This window comes from Oratosquilla oratoria, chromosome 9 (assembly GCF_046742065.1).
Source record: "Oratosquilla oratoria isolate Oo_2021 chromosome 9, ASM4674206v1, whole genome shotgun sequence".
Taxonomy (NCBI): domain Eukaryota; kingdom Metazoa; phylum Arthropoda; class Malacostraca; order Stomatopoda; family Squillidae; genus Oratosquilla; species Oratosquilla oratoria.
In genome coordinates, this window is record NC_134785.1 from 39,515,979 (window position 1) to 39,539,861 (window position 23,883).

Consider the following 23,883-nt stretch of genomic DNA (forward strand, 5'->3'; position numbering starts at 1 on the left):
TTAGTCTTTGAATCAGCTTAAATTGCACATTGTCAGTGTATCACTGTTAAACCAATAAACCGATTATTATTATTATTATTATTATTTTATTATTATTATTGTTGTTGTTGTTGTTATTATCATTATCATACACACACACATATTCACACACACACACAAACATACACGCACATAAAGGCCTGTGACTCATGCGCCAGAGTTGAAGGGTGAACACCCACCGAGTTTTTCGGGTTCCCCGTAGTATCCTGGGGCGCAAAGCTCGCAGCGAGAACCGATGTAGCCTTCCCTGCAGTTGCAAGTGATCGAGATCCCGTCATAGGTCACGTCGCAGCTGTCTGCAAAGCTGGAACGAAAACAAAAACGAAACGACCGATCAACTCCTTGAAAATAATAGCAATTAAAAAAACACAATAACAACAACAATGATGATAATAATAATAATTATAATAATAATAATAATGATAATAATGATAATGATAATAATAATAATAATAATAATAATAATAATAATAATAATAATGATAATAATGATAATAATGATAATAGTAATATAAAGATAATAATAATAATAATAATAATAATAATAATAACGATAATAATAACAATAATAATAGCGATGATAATAATAACAATAGTAATAACAGCGATAATAATAATAATACATATACCAAGGGCTTTTTCCCCCTTACAAGGGAAGTAGCCAAAGTCAAAAGGCATAATTCCACTCCCGCCCATTTCATCACCACCCACTCTTCTCCCATGCACCACCCCTCCCTCCCTCTTGGTTCCTTCTAGATGACAGGTCATCCCTGCATCTCGCCCACTGCCCTGGGTCAGAAGCAATGAAACAAGACACAGCACATCCACAACAAGGCCGCTTCATTTAATCGGCGACCCCTCCTCTACGTCTCCTTAATCAGAAAAGGAGAAAGTGAGGAGAAATCCCTTTGGGCTGCATCACATCATTCACACACAGCCACTCCCTAACACCCCCACTCACCCCATCTCCCACCCACTCCCTTCCATGCATCACAGCAATATCCATATACAACAATTCTCCATTCACTCCTATCTCCCTTCTTCTCCCTTCTTTCCTCAACAGACATTCCCCTCTTTCACAACGTCTCTTTTACCCTATCCATCCATCTTATCCTCGGTCGTCCCCTACTGTTCATTTCATCCACCTCTGCCTTCCACACTTCTCTTACTAATCTTTCTTCACTCGTTATTTCCATGTGTCCAAAATATCCCAATGTTTTTTCACCAATCCTATCTCCCAACTCCTTTTCCACCACCGCTCTCCTCCTCATCTCCTCGTTTCTCACTCTATCCAACCTTATAACCCCTACCATACTTTCAGACATTTCATCTCAAAGACATTTAAACTCTTCCTCTCTCCTGTTCCATGTTTTTGTCCCATACAGTGCTGTCGGCACAATCACCCCTTAATACAATCTTTTCTTAGTATTCATTCCCAAATTACAATTTTTTCATTATTCTTTTTAATCCTCCAAGGCATTTACTTGTTTCTCTCAATCTACAATCTACCTCCACTTTCAATCCTCCCTTCCCCCGCCACATTCGCCCCCAAGTATCTAAAGCTATCCTCTCCCTCCAGCCTCTCTCTAATACTCACTTCCATATTGCTGCCATCCTCTCCCCTTATATATCTCACATCTTACATTTGCCCACATTAACATTCAACTTCCTTCTTTTGCACACCTTCCAAACTCTGTCACAAACTTCCTTAATCCCTCCTCTAATCCTGCCATAAGCGCAATGTCGTCAACAAACAACAACTGGCTTATCTCCCATTATTCTCCATTTCATTTGACCATCTCCAATTCCCTGCCCATCACCTTTGCATTTACCTCCTGCACCACCCCATCCATCTACACATTGAACAGCCATGGCGAAGTCCCCCCTCAAACCACTCACTCTCTCTATATCTAATTCTAACACAGGTTCTACGACTCTCGTAAAAACCCTTGACTATTCTTAACAGCTTTCCTACTACCTCATATATCTACAATAACTCCCACAGTGCCTCTCTGCCTACCTTGTCATAAGCCTTTTCCAAATACAAATACAAAAAAAAAAAAAAAAAAATCCTTATTCTTTGCTTTAGCCTTTTCACATCTGTCTTACCACGAAAATTTTATCCGCGCAGCCCCTACCTTTCCTAAACCCACTCTGCTCCTCACCAATTACTCCCTCTATTCCTCTCCTAATCCTCTCAAACAAAACCCTTCCATAGACTTCCCAATTACACTCAACAAAATGATCCCTCTCAAACTACTACACTTACATTTATCGCCCTTTTCTTTGTAAAAGTAGAACTATACAAGCACTCCTCCAGTCCTCCGGCACTCTACCCTCTTTTAGACAAACATTAAACAACCTCACCAGCCAGTCCACCGTGACTGTACCTCCCTTTTGTACACTCCGCATGACACCCATCTAACCCAGGTGCCTTGGCTACTCTCATAATTTTAATAAATACTTTCACCTCATGTTTTTTTATTTCTCCTCCATTTTCCTCATCCATCAGTCATTTTCTCAGCACATCCCACTGCAACTACCTTTCCCTCCCTGTCCTCCACATTTAGCAGCTCCCTAAAATACTCTTACCGCCGCCTCTCCCGTTATCGAGAATATTCTAGATTAAAGTCACTACTGGGTATAGATGACCGAGTGCTGCTTCTCTTATTGTTGGGTAAAATTGTTTGGAATATCCGCCATTGTACCGTGAAATTATGTTACGGTATTGTATTCATATGAACATAAATACAACACACTATTGGCTTTGCATTCGTATATCATTGACCTTGCTGTATATGTTCTTCCTCATTTTGTGAACCCACGCTAGTGTGTGTTTATTTGGTTACTGTTTCCAGGTGAGTGTCGAATCTGTTTGTGATGATACAGTCGTATATTTTGGCTGGTATTTCGAGTGATGAAGTAAGTCTGTAGGTGATCATATACGTTGGTGTTTTCTCTGCTTTGGTACTAAAATGATTTTGGGGTGTTTGAATGTGTTTGGAAAGTATCCTAGACTCATGGATTCGTTTGGTGTTGTTAGGAATTCTATAATGCTTGGTATGTGTTTTAATGTAGTTTTGTTTACCCCTAACCATTCTAATGATTTGTTTTTCAATTATGTTTATCATGTTCTGTCCTGTGGAGTCGTTACAGGTCAACAAAGTTGTGGAGGTGTTGTTGTATGGGAATTAAGATTGTGATCCAATTGTCTGTTTTCTTGTGTGAGTTTGAATATGTTTCTCCAATGCTTGAAGAATGCTGTTTCTATTCTATTCCCTTCGTAGTATGTTTACCATTTTGTATGGGATGTTAGGAGTGAGTTTTTTATATGTTTTTTTTTTTTTTTTTGTAGTTGATGCCTATTTCGGCTATTGTGTTATCTCATGTTTCATTGTTTAATATCTTACTTTCTTCTTTTATTTATATTTGGAAATGTCGGGGTTGTTGTTTTACTGCTTAATTTTGTCTGATTTAAGTGTTTGGTATTTCTATCAGTTTCAATTTGTTTGATGTTTTGGGTTATGGGAAAGTACGATTTATGGTGGTTGGGACATAAAATGTAGTAGTGTGGCTATTCATATCAATTTCAAAATTGTGCTTAGTCTGTCGTCTATGTAATTCATGCCTCTTCTGGTTGTGTTACTGCTTGAAATGCATTCTTTGGTATTGTTATCTAGTGTAATTTTTAATTGTTCTTTGTTGGATTTTGCATGGTTGGGATTTGGTTTTGTTGGGATGAGAGCGGCCTTAGTGTGGAGTCTTATACTTCGTGGCATGTGGTCCGAGGACGCCAGGTAGTTTACTATAGTTCCGGTGGTGTTGTTTATTGAACATGATAACTCCCTTTCCTGTGTCGCGTTGTGAAATTTAAATGTAAAAATCGGGTCAGAAGAATGTGATTTGATGTTGTTTTATTGTGTTGTATAGTTGTTTGTCAACTGGGTTGTTGTAGTCGTTTCCTAGGGATTGGTTATACGAGTTCAGGTCTCAAATTAAGTATGTGGGGTATGTTTTTTCTCTCATTATGTTTAATATGTCTTTTGTGTTGGTAAGAGGGTTCTTTGAAGTGGTATGGTGGTATGTATATGGTGGAATTTATGGTAGGTCCTTTTGTGGTTTCTATTTGTAATGGTTTTTGTCCTACTAATGGTCTGATAGTTCTTAAATTGTGTCGTGTTTAATTGCGATTGTAATTCCTGCATTGTCTTCGTGTTGATTGCTTTTAGTGTGTCCATTTCAATTCCATGTTCCTTTTTGTTCTGCTTTTCTGTAGAGTAGGATTATGTCTTGTGAATATATTGAATAGTAATTTGTTATATATACATATATTCTCTGATTGATAGTTGTTTCTTGTAGCCTGTCTATTTTCATTGAGCGTTAACTGTCTAATGCAGTATGTCGGTTTTTCTAGTTTCAATCTATAGTAATATAGAAACATTTTGTTATATCTGGTGTCTCCGATGCATTTTAGTATTATTGTCTTTAAGGGGATTCTTCAGTCCCACTACATCTTTGAATGGTAAAATAATAACCCCTTTGTCTTCATAGTTATCCTAATTTTCCATATGTGATCTTAAGATTTGAATGAAATACAGCTTATCATAATTTCCCATTTTTCATAAAAAATATTACTTAATAAAACACGAGACACATGAACATGATTGTAAAGAAAATCTTTGCTTTGGAATATACACGCAATATCTTACTTGTTGGTGATAGACGGGAGCGGACATGCGCAGATGAGACAGTCATAAGGTGTTGCCTGGGTGGCATCACCGTGGTATCCTGCAGCACACGTCTCACAGTGATCTCCTTCCGTGTTGTGGCGACAGTTCTGAAAGCCGCCAGAGAAGACGGGTGCGAGATGAGATAAAGGACACATTAGAAGCGACTCAGGTAATTCATGAGAGGAAATAAGGGGAAAAGAAAAAAAACAGTAGTACTTGTAGTAGTAATAGTACTAGTAGTAGTTGCGATAGTGGTATTATCAGTAGTAGTACAGAAGCTGCAGGAGCAGTAGCAATGGGATAGGAAGAAAGAAGAAACACGTGACCCTACCAAGGGACACTCGCGACGGACATTTGGCCGGCGGACACTTGGTCGAACAGACATTTAGACAACAGCCGTTCGGCAGAATGGAAAACATACCAAAATGACATCCGGTGAGTTAACATATGTCTTTTTCTCTTTTAATTTCTGTTTGTTATTTTCTAATGTAATTTTTATTTCTTAGTAATTACTTCATGTAAGAGAATAACACATGAAGATTTAACTGCATGCTATAAGATATGTATTGAACATATACGACGAGATGGATGTTAATCATAGTTACTTCTTTTTCGTGAGCTAGTTTATAAAGAGGAAGTCTGCAAAAAACCTGCTTGTCACGGCCTGCAAGGTAGATCCCGCCAAAAGCACAAACGACATAAAGTGACTTAAATCAAGCTTCTGACGTAAACATTTTGTAATATTTTGTCCTAAATAAACATACTTTCCAAAGGCCCTTTCCTCCATATAATGAGGGTGGTCAAATTACAACACACTTCATACACAGTAGAACCTATTGAGCCCCTCAGCACCACGCAGGTGCAGGTATGTGTGTGTGTGTGGCCACCTGTCGTTTCTTTGTTTGCTTCTTCGCTGCGTACCTACTCGGCCAAATATCCTCACGTTGAAATGTCCTTCAGGCTGAATCTCCTGCTAATCCAGATAAGAACACAAAACGCACAAACAAGCAATGAGGTAGAATAAAAATTACTAAAGTCTAGACAAGAACAGGCCGGTTCACTTCGGAAAGAAAATCAACTTCATGTTCTCTCGATCCACTGCACTGAGACAGCGAGTATAGTGCACATACACTCTGAATAGTTGACACTCGCATATGATAGTATGTCGTTAGTTTACTTTCCAAAGTGTAGTGACCTTTTCCTGTTTCGATCTTCACTGTAACTTCTAGTCAAATACATGCGGATTGCAATTAGGACACACACTGGTAATTAATCGTCCTGATGAATTCATTCAGACTCAGCTGCTGCAATTACTTGGATCTGATTAATGCCAGAAAATTGTATTTAGCTTGGGAAGAATTTGGGGATTGTCTCGATTAACCAAAGACTATGAAAAAGTCTGTGCGCTCCAACGAGTCCGTTGAGGGTGTGGCATCGGTCGTGATTTACCACGAGCCTTTCTGCCAAATCAACCTTAGTACATGCCTTTCTCTCTCTTATTCTACATCTATGTGTTATCTGATTTTTTATATGTTCTGTACAAAGTAAAGGAAGATGTATAATCCAACGAGTATAATTTTCTAGGATGATAACAACGATTTGAATCGTTCTATGATACGTGGCAACTCTTTTTCCCAATTTTGCCACGCCAGGTGAGACCGTGGCGATCCATAATAATTGGCAACGTCCCACTTGGAGCGCATTGACTTTAGTTGTATGATTTCGTTCTGGTTAACGTCAAACGACTGTGTATAGTTGGGAGAGACCTCGGAGTCTTGGAGGGTTGAAAACTCCAACTGTCTTGCACTGGATCTCAGGAATTCGTCTTTCGTTGATCAGACACTAGGGATGAGTGTGTGGTAGAGAGAGGTGAATATTTCGAGTGCGGAGATCGACTTTGGCTAACTATGAGGGGGTTTACACGGTCTAACGGTTCGTCGAACGCGGTTCGACAGACACGTGTTTAAAGTGATGTGTGAACGTGTGAACGGGGTATTTGGGGTTTAACCAACGTGTTCGACAACCAAATACCCCGTTCACACATCACTTTAAACACGTGTCTGTCGAACCGCGTTCGACGAACTAGCAGGGCCCTCACATGGGGGGAGGGGGGACATATGCTCTGGGGCGGCACAATTAGGGGAGCGGCAATTCCAGTCTGGACATGCCGCCCACAAGGCTGACAAAATTACTATAAAAAAAACGAGGTCAAAGGAGCCCTGAATATTTTACCGCAATATACGAATTTTGCGTTAGAATCAACAGGGACTTTAAATAAAAATTTAAAATCTGTTTAATAATTTCGCAAGCCATTAGATATAATAAGTTAGGAATGGTGAAAATGGGAAGTGGTGACGGGGGGAAAGGCGGGGGGGAGGGGTGCGCGTCACTGAGAACGTTGCTCCGGGGCGGCACTAGGTATGTAAGGACTCTGAACGCTAGACAAGTTTATTTAGTTGAGGGAATTTTCCTGCACTTAAAGGAATAGGAGACTCATCCTGTTTTTAAAGGGGTAGTCAAGTCTCGCTAGCAAAGTAAACTCAGATGATAAAAAAAAAACTACACAAACTGTGGAAGACAAAAGGAGAAAAGATGATCAAGGAAGCGGGCGGAGAAAACTGAATATAGACGTTGTAAACAAAGTAATCAAAACAAAAACGATGCGCGTTATAGACAGTTAGGGAAGTAAATAGGATAATACAGAGGTGTGCAAAACACCTCGAACCTGAGCGGGCAGGGTTTCTACGAGTGAGGGGAACCACGCGCAACAACTCTCCTTGTACTCACTCTGTTGATGTTGAGGAAAGCTGGAAAGTTGGTCTGTTAAAACAGGAAGTGAATGAGAAAGAGACGACACGAGTTAAGAGTAAAACCAAATACTGTATTCTGACGAGTTTTTTTCCTAGATCTAATTACAATACAATTCCACAAAGAAGAGATGTCAGATCAAGTATTCATCATTTTTTTCTGTAGAAATATTTACCATTGAAATGTATATCCAATACAAAAGAGCACATAAAATGCGTCAACAAAGAAAGATATAAATTGTGTCACCTTGTTACAAAACGTACATGAGTGAATGAATAGATAACATGAAATAAAAACGTACATTTTTCCTCATTTGCACGACTTCGACTGGATGTTTCACAAACCTAAGGATTAAGTGAAGCTCTTTCGAGTTCATCACTGCTCAGGTGCTGTTTCGTGTTAACATTGATTATGCACATCTGAGTTTGGTCGGACCAATTCTCCACACCAGGAGAGACCAAAGGGGGGGGGGGGTTAGCTATTAGTGGTGGTCCTGCATGATGGACGTCAAAGAGAGTCATCTCCCCGTCATCATCTTGAAAAAAAACCCATCAATACCCTCACCTTCATCTGGTCGCCACACTACGGCCAACGTGATCAGTTCATCCTGCCTGCCTGCCGCCGCTTTGTACATGTCAGTTTTTGTTTGAAAAATTACTGTTTTTCTAAAACTTATTGATAAATAAGTATGTTGTCTTTATTTTCGTGTGTTTTTTTTATTTTGTGTATTGGTAAATAATTGTTAGTTGTCTTTATCATTATTATTATTATTATTATCATTATTATTATTATTATTATTATTATTATTATTATTATTATTATTATTATTATTATTATTATTATTATTATTATTATTATTATTATTATTACTATTATTATCATTATTATTATTATTATCATTATCATTCTGGTATTATTATTTGTACATTCGGTGTATTGTATTGAACAAGATGGTCATGCGGTCCGTGCCCGTCATTCATTTATCTGGCCCGCTGGAAAAAAAAAAAAAAAAAAAGAGGTGACCCTTGATCTAGATTAGCACTCCTGAGGGGCTGACACTCTGTCACACTCGGTTATCCTTAACCTTTGTAAGACGTATTGTCCTCTTCATAATTAATTTGTTTCTTTCGGCTCTGAAATTAAATTCAGCTGTGCACGCAACCATTCTATGGTCACTATCTATATATATCTTATTTATAACAGTAACATTGCTCTTCTTTAATATGAAATCCATTTCGGTTTTTTTTTTTTTTTTCATTTGGGCTTTTCTAGGGTCATATACGACCTACAAGTGTTTAGGATTCCCCCTCCCCCTCCCCTCCGTTATTCTCATGTTGTAGTTTTCTACAAAATTGACCAGCAACTTCCTTCTGTCACTTCTATCACGTATTCCAAACTTCTCAATGCACAATTTACCTCTCTTTGCATTGAAGTCACCCATTTCCAATGCGTACTTATTTTTTCTTTATCCAATACCTGACTGAAATTATCATAGGACTAAATTTTATCATCTGAACTCTGTGAAATCGGTGCATAAACCTGAATATTTTTAACGTGTATCTTTTACATAGCCTTATCACAGTCCATACTACCCTATCTGGTATACTACTGACCATCACTACATCACCAGCAACATTTTGATTTTTCAAGAATTCTACTTCGCTAAACCTTCCTTTCCTCTATAGTAGAACAGATAGTGACATTCTTGTAGCTGCGTCAGCTTTTCTGCCTCCTTTCGGACTTAATTTAGTCAAACAATGTCCCACCTTATGTTCTCCAGTCCTTCCCTTAAACTCTCTAACCTGTGGTCTTTTGAAAGGATTCTCACGTTGTTGGTGTAGATCTTCATTTTCTTCTTGCTGTTTAATGCCCAAGATTTAAATTTATTTGGATAATGCTTACACACATTCTGTGACATACTGCCTGTAAGTACAAGAGCCAATGATCTAACAGGAACACTCATAAATATTTTTTGTGCAAGTGATGTTCGCTTTGGAGGATTGTGATAGAAATCTCACCTCCCTGCCGACTAGTTTCTGGTGAGATATTTCTTTTGTGTCACCTTATTAAGTATATTCGGTGGAGCTTTCTTTGTCTTTAAGGTCAAGGTAAAACGAATACTATAAGGTACGTTGAGCACCGCCCCCCTCCGCGCACCTCCACCGTGACGTCATAGGAAATCCAGAGGGGGAGAGAGTGAGAGGTGGTGGAAAATGTTAACTTTAAAGAAAACCACCGGTATGTATGGTAAACTTTAAAATTACACGATGATGTTCACATAATACTGAAATTCCTCAGTATCTCTTTCTTATCCTCAAATTATCAGTATCTGAGATATGACCGCCAGAAAAGTTATAAAAATGTTTCCATGCTTTCACATTAGGTGGATTATATTAATATGACGAGTTATTAGATGGGATGACATGTCAATTTATATGTTGATAAGGTAGATGAGGAAGATATTATACCGTTGATACACACCAACTAGCTGAATATAAACCCAGTAGTAATGACACATAAAAGCATCATATGGTTTTTATTATATTGCATTTTGGATTTGCGTGGGTTTCTATATCTCCTCAAGCGTGGATTTCATAGGTAGACCTAAATCTCCACCAAGCTCAGTTATGTTTTAACCGGATGCTCTAGTCTGTTTATTTGCAATTGAATGAAAATTTCAGGAAATGTTGCTGATAAATAGTTACTTTCAAAATGACGGCTGCATACATATCCAGATGACCGAGTATTGTGTGTGCCACATAATTCAATCCATTTCCTTCTAAGTTCTTCATCTTTGGGTAGTGAAAAGAAATGTATATTTTTATCACCTTTCAGTCTAACGGCATTGCACTTCTGCGCTATACAAACTGTTGGCATTTTTATATGTTATTTGTCTGCCTTAGCTACCCCTTTAATCAGAAGATGGAGCTTCGCTCCACACACTGGTGTGTGAGTGACTGACAGCTCTCCACCCGCGGAACCCTGGTCTCGATATTTCCGTTGACGTCATCATCTACCTGCGCAGTGGAGAGGTTTTCTGGCTCTCCCTCACCCCCCACCCCCGCTAACTTACTTTATAGTATTCGTTTTACCTTAAGGTAACCACCCCCTCCATCCCCCACTCCCGACGTCCATCTTTCAGGACCACAGCTTGCAAGTACCCATCGTTGGGTCCAAGGTAAGGTGATGAACGTATAAATCAGATCCACTTACAATACAGACGCCAGTGACAGCATCGCAGGTGTCGGCGTGGCCGTTACACTGGCAAGGGACGCAGAAGCCTCCGAAGGGCCCAGTTTGTGCTCGGTAGTATCCAGGTGCGCAGTCCTCACAAGATGAACCTGGTAAAGAAGAGGAAGATGATGTGTTTGTCAGTTGACTCCTGAGCTAAGAGGTTCAGTTTGTTCACACGTTTCTAATCGCGTGCAACAGGTGCACCGCCATAATAATTACCAATTCGATTAGGTAAGTTAAGGTTAGGTTCGTCTTGGTTAATGCATGCCAAGGTAGGCACAATTTTACAAGGAACTGAATGGGTACATTTGTGACCACTAGTTTCTTGCCATTTTTAGATGATGCAATAATGATAATAAAAAATTGAATTCACTGGATCAGGGGTGGGGAACTTTTTTAAGTGTGGGTACCAAAGTCGGCCACATCTTTGACACACATTTTCTCGCGTGCCAAAGGAGTAAAGCATACGAGTATGGGCCCCTCTTGCTCTCTTCACCTCCTAAAAGAGCCCCAATCAGTCACCCAGCACAGCTTGCGATTACCATGGGTCATACAAAAGAAGCTGGACATTTATTGGTTACTTTTATTTTAAGTTAAGCACTGGGTTTCGCGTGCCGAAACAAGTCAGGTTGCCAGGCTTTACTTAAGTGTCGAGGAATGCCCACCCCGCGCTAGATCATCATCCCTACTACTGCTGGGAAACTTGGCAGGAGGCAAAGACCAAGTGTTTGGTGGTAACATGATCATACCAGCTACTGATCATTGGTTCTTTTACGTTCTGAATTAATTTCTGTCAAAAGTAAATGAAAGGCGAAAATTATTAGCTTACTTATTTGATGATAATTTAAGAGGAAATACGGTCATCAAAGAACATTTCTATTTTCTATTTGGAATTGGGAATTTTGTCGTTGAGGCAAAGACAAATGTACGGTCCTTGCTCTGACGATTTTTTTATACTGTTAATATAAGTGAAAAATAACACACACACACACACACACACACACACACACACACACACACACACACACACACACACACACACACACACACACACACACACACACACACACATATATATATATATATATATATATATATATATATATATATATATATATATATATATATATATATATATACCACTGTTACTCTGATGTATAATCATGACATAAATAAAAAGCGGATAAACAAAAACTGTGAGAGAAAATATGGAAGAGTTAGCGAAACTTTTAATACAATTAAGACAATATTATTAGTTTTGGCATCCCTCTCAATACGATTAGATTCTGAATCTCTGACATAATTGGATTCACCATCTCCACTTTTATCATATCCTCAATATTGTAGTCGTTTGATAATCGGAACTACCATTGCATATATTAGTATTCTAATCGCGTAGGCATTTTTTAAACTACGACACATTATTCACCTGTAATAGTGTATGTGAACATAACATCTGCCTGTAGCATACTTATGGTGATTAATATAACCCCACTATTTACTTTTTATTACTTATTCAAGTTATTCATAAAGTATATATTCTTATTTGCAATTCTGTGATAAAGTAGTGATGTGCTAAAGGTAGATTCCCCTTACTTTTCTCTACCGAATCACACTTTTTAACAGTGTGCTCATCAATGCGTATAAACGAAAACTACTAACTTTCGTGTTTTACGAATCTGTGACAGGAATTTATTTGATCAGATCAAGTACTTGTACTTAATTACAATGGCATGTGCCTAGACTTGAACTTAAATACATAGCAAATTTATTGTACTTGTACCTAAAAAAACATCCAGATACTTGTACTTGGATTTAAAAACAATTAGACAGGGTTCACTGTGTAATTTTGCCAGATTTTTATGGAGAGTATCAAAATTATACATTTTTGGAAACCTTATAGTATAAGCAATGAGAATTTTTTTTTCATTTGCCCTCATACCTATATAGCCGCCATCTTTGATTTTACAAAATGGCTGCCATAAAAATGGTTTTCGCCAATATATTAGCTTCCAAATTTGATTTGTTGGCCATTTTCAGGGCCAAGGAATCCAATGGTATCAAAATAAATAAGATAGATTCAACTATAAACTTATTTGACTGAAATTTTACGTTTTACTGAATGTTTTGCAAGTGATCAGACATCACAGTTCGGAGATGGTCTTGATGTAGATGCCTTTGGGGGAGTAGGCTGCACAGATGAAACTAGCCAGAGTGGCCAACATAGTTTCGGTCACTTCTGCCTCTGTTGACAGCATCTGCAGAGAAATGATTACATCTCTATCCGCCTTCATGTAGACTTATAGCCAGGTTACTTTGCCTGTACGAGAGAACCTTTCAGTGTTGTCAGCACCAGCGAACGCACGGAAGGCTGGCAAAGCTCTTTCTGCCCTTATGGCTTTCCGTATGATGGTTTGCTATGATTAACACCAGGACATCTGTGTCTGGGGAGAAGAAAACCATCTGTGAATCCGGTGGGTTTCACTGTGATGCCAGGACAGCCTGGTAGATCAACAGTGTGTCTGCTTCTTCATGATTGTTGTCCTGGAAAAGTAAGTCTTTGTTGCTCCTGGTATGCCCTGAAGAAGAGGTGATGACCAGTATGTGTGATGTACTGCTGTACTCTAGTCTTTGCAGGAAGATAGTTGGTCAGGTCGGCCTTTGTCTTGTCATGTGAAAGGAACCTGCTCATTGGGATGTTTTATGTTTGTGTCATCTCCGACCTGATTCTGGAATGGTGTCCTTCCTTGTCTTCTTTTATTCCTGGTAGCATGGTAGCACTCTTCAGAGAATCATCTCTGTATGTGTCAAGCACAATGATCATTTCATCATAATCTCGTGTGAGGGACATCAGCCTGTAGTTGAAGCATTCATTGAGATCTTTGACTGTCATTATGGTTGCTGGTTTCTTGTCCATCTTCTGTAGAAGAACCATTCCATCTACCAGGGCTATCTTGCGACTTGGAGCATCTAGTGTGGTGTCCATCCCATCCTCTGTCTGCTGATCTTCCTGTGGAGATTCTGCTGTTGCCAACTGGTTGAGGAGGTGGAGCAACTTTGATTTGTCCAGGCATGGCAGGATTGTACCATCTGGAGGAAAAAGGGCTCTTGGTGTCAGAGTGAATTCGTGGTTCCCAATGGCCTTTTGCAGTTTGATGTCTCTACTGGACCTGGCCAAGACCTTTAGATCCACAGTCTTGTCTCGGAGTTTTATTGTGGTTTTCTTGTTTGCAGACATGAACATTTTGTTGTTCTCCTTCTTTACTGGTGCCTATAGGCTGACATCTCCATTGATTCGCTCTGACACATAGTCCTCTTACAGTTTTTGACCAGTCACGTCTGCATTCAAGATCGTTGGTACATACTCATCAGGGATGAGGCATGAGTGATCACATTGTGCAGCTTGTCACTTTCAGCAGCAAATGGGTTTCCATGTTTCAGTATGGCTGCCTTGATCTTGTCGATAACATCATGCTCCTTCTTGACAGCGGTTGGCTCAAGGTCATGATGCTCTCGGGTTTTGTCAGGTTCCAAGTCAAACTGACTCTTGAACTCTTTTGCAATACGGGGCAGTTCTGGTATGACCATGAAGAATCTCTGTCTTGCATTGGCATTGTTCGAGATGCCGACGACTTCAGAATGAATTTCCATCAGCTTGTTCAGATGCTCGCATGCATGGTCCGTCATTCTTCGTGACTGCAATGTTGCCTGCTTGCAGCTCGTCCCAGATTTCAGGGTGATTATTCCTCAGATCCTGCATGCCTGTGATGTATTTGGGCCAGAGCCAAAGGCGAAGAAGAGCTTGCTCAACTGCTCTCCGGCTTCGAGATGAAGCTCCAGGTCAGCATTCCGGGTTGCAGCGACAAAGAAGAGGACTGGCTCCACTCGATGTAGGTAGTTCATCATTGCCTTGAACATTGCATTCTTGGATCTCTGTTTCTCCCATTCTTTGAAATCTGTGATGACATCAGCAGTGGTCAAGGCCCCAAGTAAGATGGTGTTTGCTTGCTTCACAGACTCAGCTTTAGTGTTCTTGCTCCTCTCAGAACGGGCAGCTTCAACTCCCTCTGTTGCCTTCAGATAGACCTCTTTCAGTTGTGGGTTCTCCTTGAAGAACTCCTCCAGTGCCATTTCATAAGGAGCTACATATGAATAGATGTGGGCACGAAGGGCACGTTTGTAACACCACTATAATACAACCACCACCAACTTGCATGTAAGGTATAGTAAACTGCTCAACATACATAATATAGACCTACCACAATAATCAGATCACTTGATAAACATGTCCTTGTAGTTGGTGCTTAGCATGGCCTAATGACCAATTTGTCTTATGAAATTAGTAAGTATTTCCAAGAACTGCTGTAACAGATGTCTCAACACATCTACAACTAGGAGCATTGGGTTTCTTGGCCCTGAAAATGGTAGTTTAGCTGTCAAAATAAAAGCTCTAGGTTATTTAGAAGCTGAAATATTGACGAAAACCTTTTTCATGGCAGCTATTTTGTAAAAGCCAAGATGGCGGCCATATAGGACTCGGGGTAAATGGAAACATTATTTTTCTGATTGCTTATACTCTAAGGTTTTCAAAATCGTATATTTTTCATACCCTTCACAAAATTCCCACGAAAGTTAAAATCCAAACATAGTGAACCTGACTTTGTGTTTATAACCATCCATATACGTCATCAAGTGGCGACCACTCCCCAACGTTTGTAGCAGACGACTCGTTTTGGTGAAATAAAAATGCCGATAAAAACGTAAGAAAACTCTAAGACGACGGAAGAACAAATTGAATTTATTTATTTATATATAATCTAAAAGTCGATTAGGAAGATTTGGGTTTGAAAATTGTGATATGCTTATCCTTTATAGAGGTGGGACACGACGTTCTAAGGAACTCAAATCGTGTGAATACGGGCGTTAGTTCGATTGTTGGCGTTGTCGATTAACGAAGAACTGTATTTATTTGATCCTGGCACACAAAATCCAGAGTTCACCTTAAAGAAATAACTAATAATCTCCAACTTTTTTTGTATGACCATTAGTAACGGCACACTGCGCTGGGCGGTGGATTGGGGTCCTCCTAGGAGGTAAAGGGAGGGGCCCATACTCGTTATGTAAACCTATATTTTTACTCCGTTGGCAACCGAGAAATTTTTGTATGAAAGGTATGGCTGAATTTGGCCCACGCCTGCTCTACAGGATCCACAATCCTGATGACAACCGTCAACCATATCCGGGAATCAAGTGCCAGCTTTAAGACTGCACCACCAACATTGAAGGGAACTTTCGAGCTTTCAATTAGCCTCCCTCGTTCCGGCAAAGTACCTCACTGATTTTGTTCTGGCCTCCTAACCGATTTCATTCAGCCGAAGACGGAACCTCCGGATAAAGAAATGAACTGGTAAAACTCAAGTATCATTAATGGCGGCCCTGTTTGTGTGAAGCAAATACGAGTAAACTTTTTACCACCGGGAATTAGAATTTGGCTAACTCCTTTGCTTGAAAAAATATCGGTAGATTTCGTAGATGAGTCAATGCAACGGGTAAAGTTGACGATAAACCTAATTAAGACTTTGTAATCCTTTGGAAGAAAGCGATCGCTAAGCCTGGTGGAGCAGATTTTATTTATTTATTTATTTATTTATTTATTTATTGTATGGCTCCCCATCTTCACCATCACGATGTCCCTCAAGCTGAATTAAATCATTTGGTGTTCTCGACCTAAAAAAATCCAGAGGTCTTCAAAAGCCAGGCCTCTTCACTACGACTCTGCGCTGGTGGCGTAATAATCGAAAGCGTGCTGGTCTCGCGTTTGCTTAGTTTTGGGCTCGAATTCTGCTCTTCTCTCCGATTCTTAGCAGTGACTGTTACCTGCCACAACTGCCCAAACACAAAGGGCAAAGTTGACGGCTTCGGTCGCAGCTACTCAGCGCCTCCTGGCGTGGGCTCCTTACCCTCGCCTTTCTTCATAACGAATCTGGCTGAAGGTGTTATCACACTGGGCTATTTTTCCTTCAACCTCCAATTAATCGGCGGTATCACCCACCTCCAGAACGTTTCCCGCCGTAAGATCCTCATGGTAATTATTTTCTCAGCAGTTTACATAGAATGTCATTTGATATGCTGGAGGAAAATGGTTTTCCTCCATCACATAAATTTCCTTTCCGAAAGCAGCAGGCTGCAAATCTGCTCCAACAGTCGGAGGAAAAATAGCCCAGTGTGATACCGCCTTCATCTATCTCATCCGAAGCTAAATACTTACCCAGGTAGTTCGCTGGACACTGGCATTGTTCCACTGAAAGCGCTGGTTCCCGAGTTGCCTGGTAGAAGCTGGTGACTGCTGTCTGGAGAGTCACCTTCGACAATCTGGTTTTCGAAAGAAGAAAAAGAGAGAGAAAATTAAAATGGAGTGTAGGAGTGGGCGACAGGCAACCGGTCGTGTTGCTACCTCATCGATTCTGCAACATAACTCCACCATTCACTACATGTGGTCCTTTGACAAGGTTCAGTCGTCAAAATGAACAGATACATAAACAATCAAACAAATGAAAAGAATGAATCAATCAATCACTAAAGAAAAAGTGACTTTGGTTGCCTTGCGTCATCGCTGCTACTACGCTGCTATGAATTCGAGCGGCTCTAGTCTGATCCGCAACAGAACACATTAAGCATGGTGAGCCTGTCGATGTAGGTCGACTCACTCACTCACTCACTCACTCTCTCTCTCTCTCTCTCTCTCTCTCTCTCTCTCTCTCTCTCTCTCTCTCTCTCTCTCTCTCTCTCTCTCTCTCCATTTCATCATTCGACGACCCCGACCTGCTCCTTTAGGTCCTGTTCACACTAGCGGTTTCAACCGCGGCAATCAATAGAGGCGTTCACACACAACCGCGCAGTTTATCCTCGACTATGTGGTACCGCGGTAATGTGAACAAGGACTTACGGAGCAGATATATGGAACATTCCTTTGGCCTACATCATCCATTCAATCCATTTTTCAATCTCCCACCACACATTCCAATCGCTTGCACAAATTCTTTCCTGTTCTACTGACATAGCATGTGCACTCACGTATACACATATGTAAATTGATGTATTTGTATGTATACACACAGACACACACACACATACACCACAAAAAAAACTACTACCACACAAAAAACTACTAAGAAAAATTGAAACAATAGGTGGAATACAGGGAAAATTATTGGAATGGATGAAAGACTTCTTGAAAGGAAGAAAAATGAGAGTGGTACTTAGAGAAAAGAACTCAAATTGGGTAAGCATGTTAAGTGGAGTCCTTCAAGGCTCCGTGTTGACTCCGATAATGTTTGCTGTTTATATAAACAACATGGATGAAAGAATTGAATGTTATATAAACTTCTTTGCAGACGATGCGAAACTATTGAAGAGAGTGAGTAAAGAAGAAGATTGCAAATCTTTTCAAGAAGACCTGGACAAAGTCTGGAAATGGAGTAAAAAGAATGAAGTAAATTTCAACATTAAGAAATGTAGTATAATGGAATTTGGAAAAAGTAAAAATAGAATATCCGGTCAATACAAAATTGGAACAAAGGAAGTTACTACGACCAATTACCCTTCAGTTTACCTCTCAAACCACCCCGTCTATGTATTAATTGAACAGCCAAGGCGACATAACATATCCCTGACGAAGCCCCACCTTTACCTCAAACCACTCACTCTCTCCATCTCTAATTCTAATGTAGGCTCTACTACTCTCGTAAGTACTCTTGCCTGCTCTTAACAGCACAGCTTTTCTCCTATTCCATATATCTGCAGTACCTCCCACAGTGCCTTCCTGTCTACCTTGTCATAAGCTTTTTCTAAATCCATAAAAGCCCAAAAAACAATCTTACCTTTTCCTAAAGCTTTTTTAAATATCTACCTTGCCACAAAATCTGATCTACGCAACCCCTACTTGTCCCAAATCCACACTGTTTCTTACCAATTACTCCCTCTGTTCCTCTCTTAATCCTCTCAATCAAAACCCTCCCATAAGTCTTCCCAACTACACTCAACAAACTGATCCCTCTGAAACTACTACACTCACACTTGTCCCCTCTTCCAATGAAAAGTGGAACTATACAGGCACTCCTCCAGCCCTCCGGCAATATATATATATATATACATATATGATATATATATATATACATATATATATATATATATATATGCATTTACACATACATATTACATATATATATATATACATATTTACATGTAAATACATACATGTATATACATATATATATATACATATATATATATATATATATATATATATATGTATGTATATATATATATATATATATATATATATATATATATGAACAGACACACACACACACACACACACACACACACACATATAGATATAATATATATATATATATATATATATATATATATATATATATATATATATATATATATATATATCTATTTGACAATCGATCTATCTGGTCATAAATATTATAGAACAAATCGTTAATAGCAGCGATCTAATTCAAACAATCAGGCCTGGCCGTCAAGGAACTTTGAACTCAGGTCCCTCCGAGCTTGAAACCCAACCCTAACCGCTTTGCCACTCAGATTGTTAAACGGTTCGAAACCTGATATGGTCTTATATTAAGGGCTGGGCAGATTATAATCTACAACCCTGATGAAACGGGTTTCAGGGTTGTAAATTTCAGTCAATATGTGTGACAGAATGAGTGGAAAGGGTGGTGAGGCAAACGCCGAAAACCGTAGGTTATTCATTACTAACGTTTCATCCTTAAAGGACTTCCTCATAGTACGAGGAAGTCTGAGGAAGTCCTTTAAGGAAGAAACGTTAGTAATAAAACTCCTACGGTTTTTTGACGTTTACCTCACCACCCTTTCCACTCATTTCGGTCAACCCAACCCTAAACATGATATCATATCAGGTTTCGAAACTTTTAACGATCTCAGTGACAAAGTGGTAACACTCGGTTCTTACGTTCAGAGGGACCCAAGTTCAAAGTTGCGCATCGTTCATATATATATATATATATATATATATATATATATATATATATATATATATATATATATATATATATATATATATATATATAATATATATATATATATATATATATACAGTGAATATATATATATATATATATATATATATATATATGTGTGTGTGTGTGTATTTACCTAGTTGTATTTACCTAGTTGTATTTTACGGGAAGGGGAGCTATGCTCGTGGGGTCCCGTCTTCATATCTCATTTTATCTAAACTATTTTTAAATTCATGTATTGTTTTTGCACACACCACTTTCTCATCTAACTTGTTCCAACTGTCTATTGCTCTGTGAGGAAAGCTGTTCTTTTTAAAATCTCTTCTATAGCTGTCTTTTTTTATTTTCTTTCCGTGTCCTCTTGTATTTCTGTCATCCCATTTTATCAGATTCTCTCTATCAGTAATTTCTATGCCTTTCATGATTCTGTAAATAGCTATCAAATCTCCTCTCTCTCTTCTTTGCTCTAGTGTCTGTAGTTTAAGTTTTTGTAGTCTCTCTTCATATGATAGTTTTGAGAGTGTTGGTGCCAGTTTTGTAATTGCTCTTTGTATTCTTTCAAGTTTTTTTTATACATTTTTTTGTACTTGGTGACCATATCGTTGCTGCATATTCCAATCTTGGTCTTATCAGGGTGATTAGGATTTTCCTCACCATTTCTTCATCCAGGTATGTAAATGCCACTTTGATTGTTCTTATTAAATTATAAGTTTCTCCAAAAATCTTATTTATATGTTTCTCAGGTGACATATTATTCATAACAATGACTCCCAGGTCCTTCTCATTTTCTACTTTTTTTATTCCTTCTTCTCCCAAATTATATGATCCTGCTATTCTGTTTTTGCTTTTTCCAAATTCCATTATACTACACTTTTTTGTATTGAACTCCATCTCCCACTTCCTACTCCATTCTTGTACTTTATTTAGATCCCTCTGTAGTGATTCACAATCTTCTTCAGTTTTCACTCTTTTCAGTAGTTTTGCATCATCTGCAAAGAAGCTCATATAGCTTTCAATTCCTTCATCCATATCATTAATATATATAGCAAACATTATTGGGGCCAGAACTGTTCCCTGCGGGACACCGCTTATTACTTCATTCCATTTTGAGTGCTGATCTCTTATCACTACTCTCATTTTTCTTTCTTGCAAAAAGTCTTCCATCCAATTTAGCAATTTACCTTGTATTCCTCCTTCATATTCTAATTTCTTAAGCAACTTCTTATGTGGTACTTTGTCAAAAGCTTTTTTTAGGTCTAGAAATGCACAATCAGCCCATCCATCTCTTTCTTGTATTATATCTATTAGCCTTGAATAGAAACATATTAAATTGGTGACGCATGACCGTCCTTGTCTGAATCCAAATTGCCTTGGATTTAGTACGTTGTTTTTTTTCCAAGTATTTTACCCATCTACTTTTGATAATTCTTTCACAAATTTTTGCTATTGTACTTGTTAGAGAGACTGGTCTATAATTGGTAGGTTCTTTATTTCCTCCTTTATATATAGGTACTATATTTGCTTTTTTCCAATCTTCTGGAACTTTTCCTTCTTTTAAGGAACTGCTTATTATGCTATGTATTTTGTCTGCCAGTTCATTCCTGCATTCTTTCAGAATCCAGTTTGCTATTTCATCTGGCCCATGCGATTTTCTGACATCAAAATTACCCAAGTGTGTCAATATTTCATTCTTTGTTACTTCTATTTCTTCCATAGGGGGGACTTTTTCTTTCCACTCAATCTCTTCAGGTTGTATATTTTCCCTTGTAAACACTGATTTAAAATGTTTGTTCATAATTTCTGCCATTTCCATTTCCTCAGTGTATTCAACTCCTCCTTGTCTCAATTTCTCCAAGTCTTGTTTGTTTTTCAGTTTATTGTTTACAAATCTATAGAATAGTTTTGGTTGATCTTTACACTTTTCTATAACATCTTTTTCATATTTTCTTTTTTTCTCTCTGCACTTTTGTACATATTCATTTCTATAACCAGTATATATTTTCCATTTTTCAGGTCTTCTGTCTTTTTTCCATCTGGTCCAGGCTTTGTCTCTTTTGTCTTTTAACTCCCTACAACTTTTGTTGTACCAGCATTTTACATATTCTTTTTCTTGTTTTTGTCTTGGGACATACTTTTCCACTCCTTTTTTGTAAATTTTTGTCAAAATATTCCATTTCTCTTCCACTGATGTTTCTTCTTTGTATATTTCTTCCCAGTTTTCTTGTTGGAAGAATTCTCTTATTTTATCAAAGTTTGTTTTTTCATACATCATTCTTCCTTTTCTATATTGTTCATTTCTTTTCATATATTTTTCTTCATTAAGTTCCAGTTCAATCAATATGTGGTCACTTTTACCTATTGGTGTTTTATATTCAATCTTGTCCACTATTCTAGGTTCAGATGTAATTATTAAGTCTAGTCTCGATGGTTCTTCTTCATTTCTATACCTAGTGTTCTCTTGTATCCATTGTGTCATTGAATGGTCAGTAATCATCTCAAGTAGAGCATTTCCCCATGAGTCATCACCACTCTTTACTGTCATTTCTTCCCAGCAGATTTCTTTGCAATTAAAGTCGCCCATCATAACTATTCTTCCTCCGTCTTCCATTATTTTAGTTAATGCTATCTTTGTGTCCTCTAACATACTTTTATATTCACTCTCCTCCCATGAGGCTGTTTTCGGAGGCACATAATTGATCACAAATTTTCTGCTCTTCTTATCTCTGTCTTCCACTTCTATCATAATCATCTCTACTGTATTCTTTCCATATATGACACCTTTCACGTTTATATCCTTCTTAGTCAGGAACATAACTCCACCCCCTTGCTTTTTCTCTCTGTTTCTAATCCAATAATTGTATGCATCATGTCCTACACTGTTGGGTGGTAGTGGGCCTTTTAATTTTGTTTCTACAATTCCCATTATGTCCGGTTCTTTTTCTTTCAAATAATCATTCAGCTCATTCAATCCTGTTATTAATCCATCTATATTTGTGTAAGACACTCTTAGTTTTCTGCCACTTCCATTGTGTTCTCTGTTTCCCTTATGTTTTTCTTTTGTATGTCGAACTTCCTTAGTTTCATGTTCACTACTCTCCAATAGAATCTCTCTTTCTCTGACTCCGTTCTGTTCTCGTTTTTTGTCTTAGCTTCCAGTCTTTTCTGCTTTTCTTCCTCTCTTTCCTCTTTATTCATTTCTCTTTTTATCCATATCTTTTTGTGTTGTTCACTTGTTGCTAGTTTCCCTGTTTTGGATAAGATATTCTCTGCCGTTGTTTGTGACTTGAATTTAATCTTAATTGGTCTGGTCTTGTCTGTGCTATACTTTCCGAGTCTAAATTTCTCTTCGATTTGTTTCATAATTCCTGGTTCATCTTCCTGAACTGATTCTAGTAATTGGCTTACTTTTTCATTTTCCTCTTTGATTCTTGTGGTTCTATCTGTGTTGTGTTTCTCTTCCATTCCTAATATAATTATACATTTCTTCTTGTCTGCTAAATCCCTTACTATATTCTCCTTTTGTCTCATCACTTTAATAACTGAGTCTTCAGTATGTTCTTTCAATTGCTGTTTGACTATGTCAGTGAATGAAATCTTATTTCCTTCTTGGGTTTGCTTCCAATTTTTACTTTCTTTAGCTATTGTTTCTCTGTTTTCTTTACTATTCTTCTTCAATTCCTCATTCTCCCCCTTTACCTCTCTTAACTGTCTTTTTAGTTCTTCTATTTCATCAGTTAAGTTTTTATTCGCCTTTTCCAGTTCTTCCAATCTTTCAACCCTTTTTAAAATGGTGTTCATATGACCTAACCTACTCTCCAAGTCCTCGATCACCTTATCAACCTTCTTCTCTAGTCTTGTCAGTCGGGGGGGGTTTGTGTCCCCCCCACTCTCTTTAAATCCCTTGAAAATATTCTCATCACTTTCTGCTATATTGCTCCTATCTATACCTCTAATCTTCACATTCCTATTAGACATGTTATCATCCAACTCGTCTTGGGGTC

The 23,883-nt window shown here is 38.4% G+C and overlaps 1 protein-coding gene across 14 annotated transcripts in view; it reads right to left on the reverse strand.

Annotated features, from left to right (window-relative positions):
* LanA (laminin subunit alpha) overlaps positions 1-23,883 on the reverse strand; it is a 290,394-nt gene that overhangs the window by 195,571 nt on the left and 70,940 nt on the right. For 11 of the 14 annotated variants that reach the window (XM_076190217.1, XM_076190211.1, XM_076190215.1 and 8 more), the window contains 5 exons: positions 17,080-17,183; positions 10,791-10,918; positions 7,557-7,589; positions 4,749-4,876; positions 219-343 (listed from right to left, as the gene is read on the reverse strand). In XM_076190217.1, the coding sequence (XP_076046332.1) occupies positions 219-343; positions 4,749-4,876; positions 7,557-7,589; positions 10,791-10,918; positions 17,080-17,183 (518 nt within the window). The remainder of the gene's footprint in view (positions 1-218; positions 344-4,748; positions 4,877-7,556; positions 7,590-10,790; positions 10,919-17,079; positions 17,184-23,883) is intronic. The other 3 variants (XM_076190221.1, XM_076190223.1, XM_076190214.1) reach the window with 1 other exon arrangement.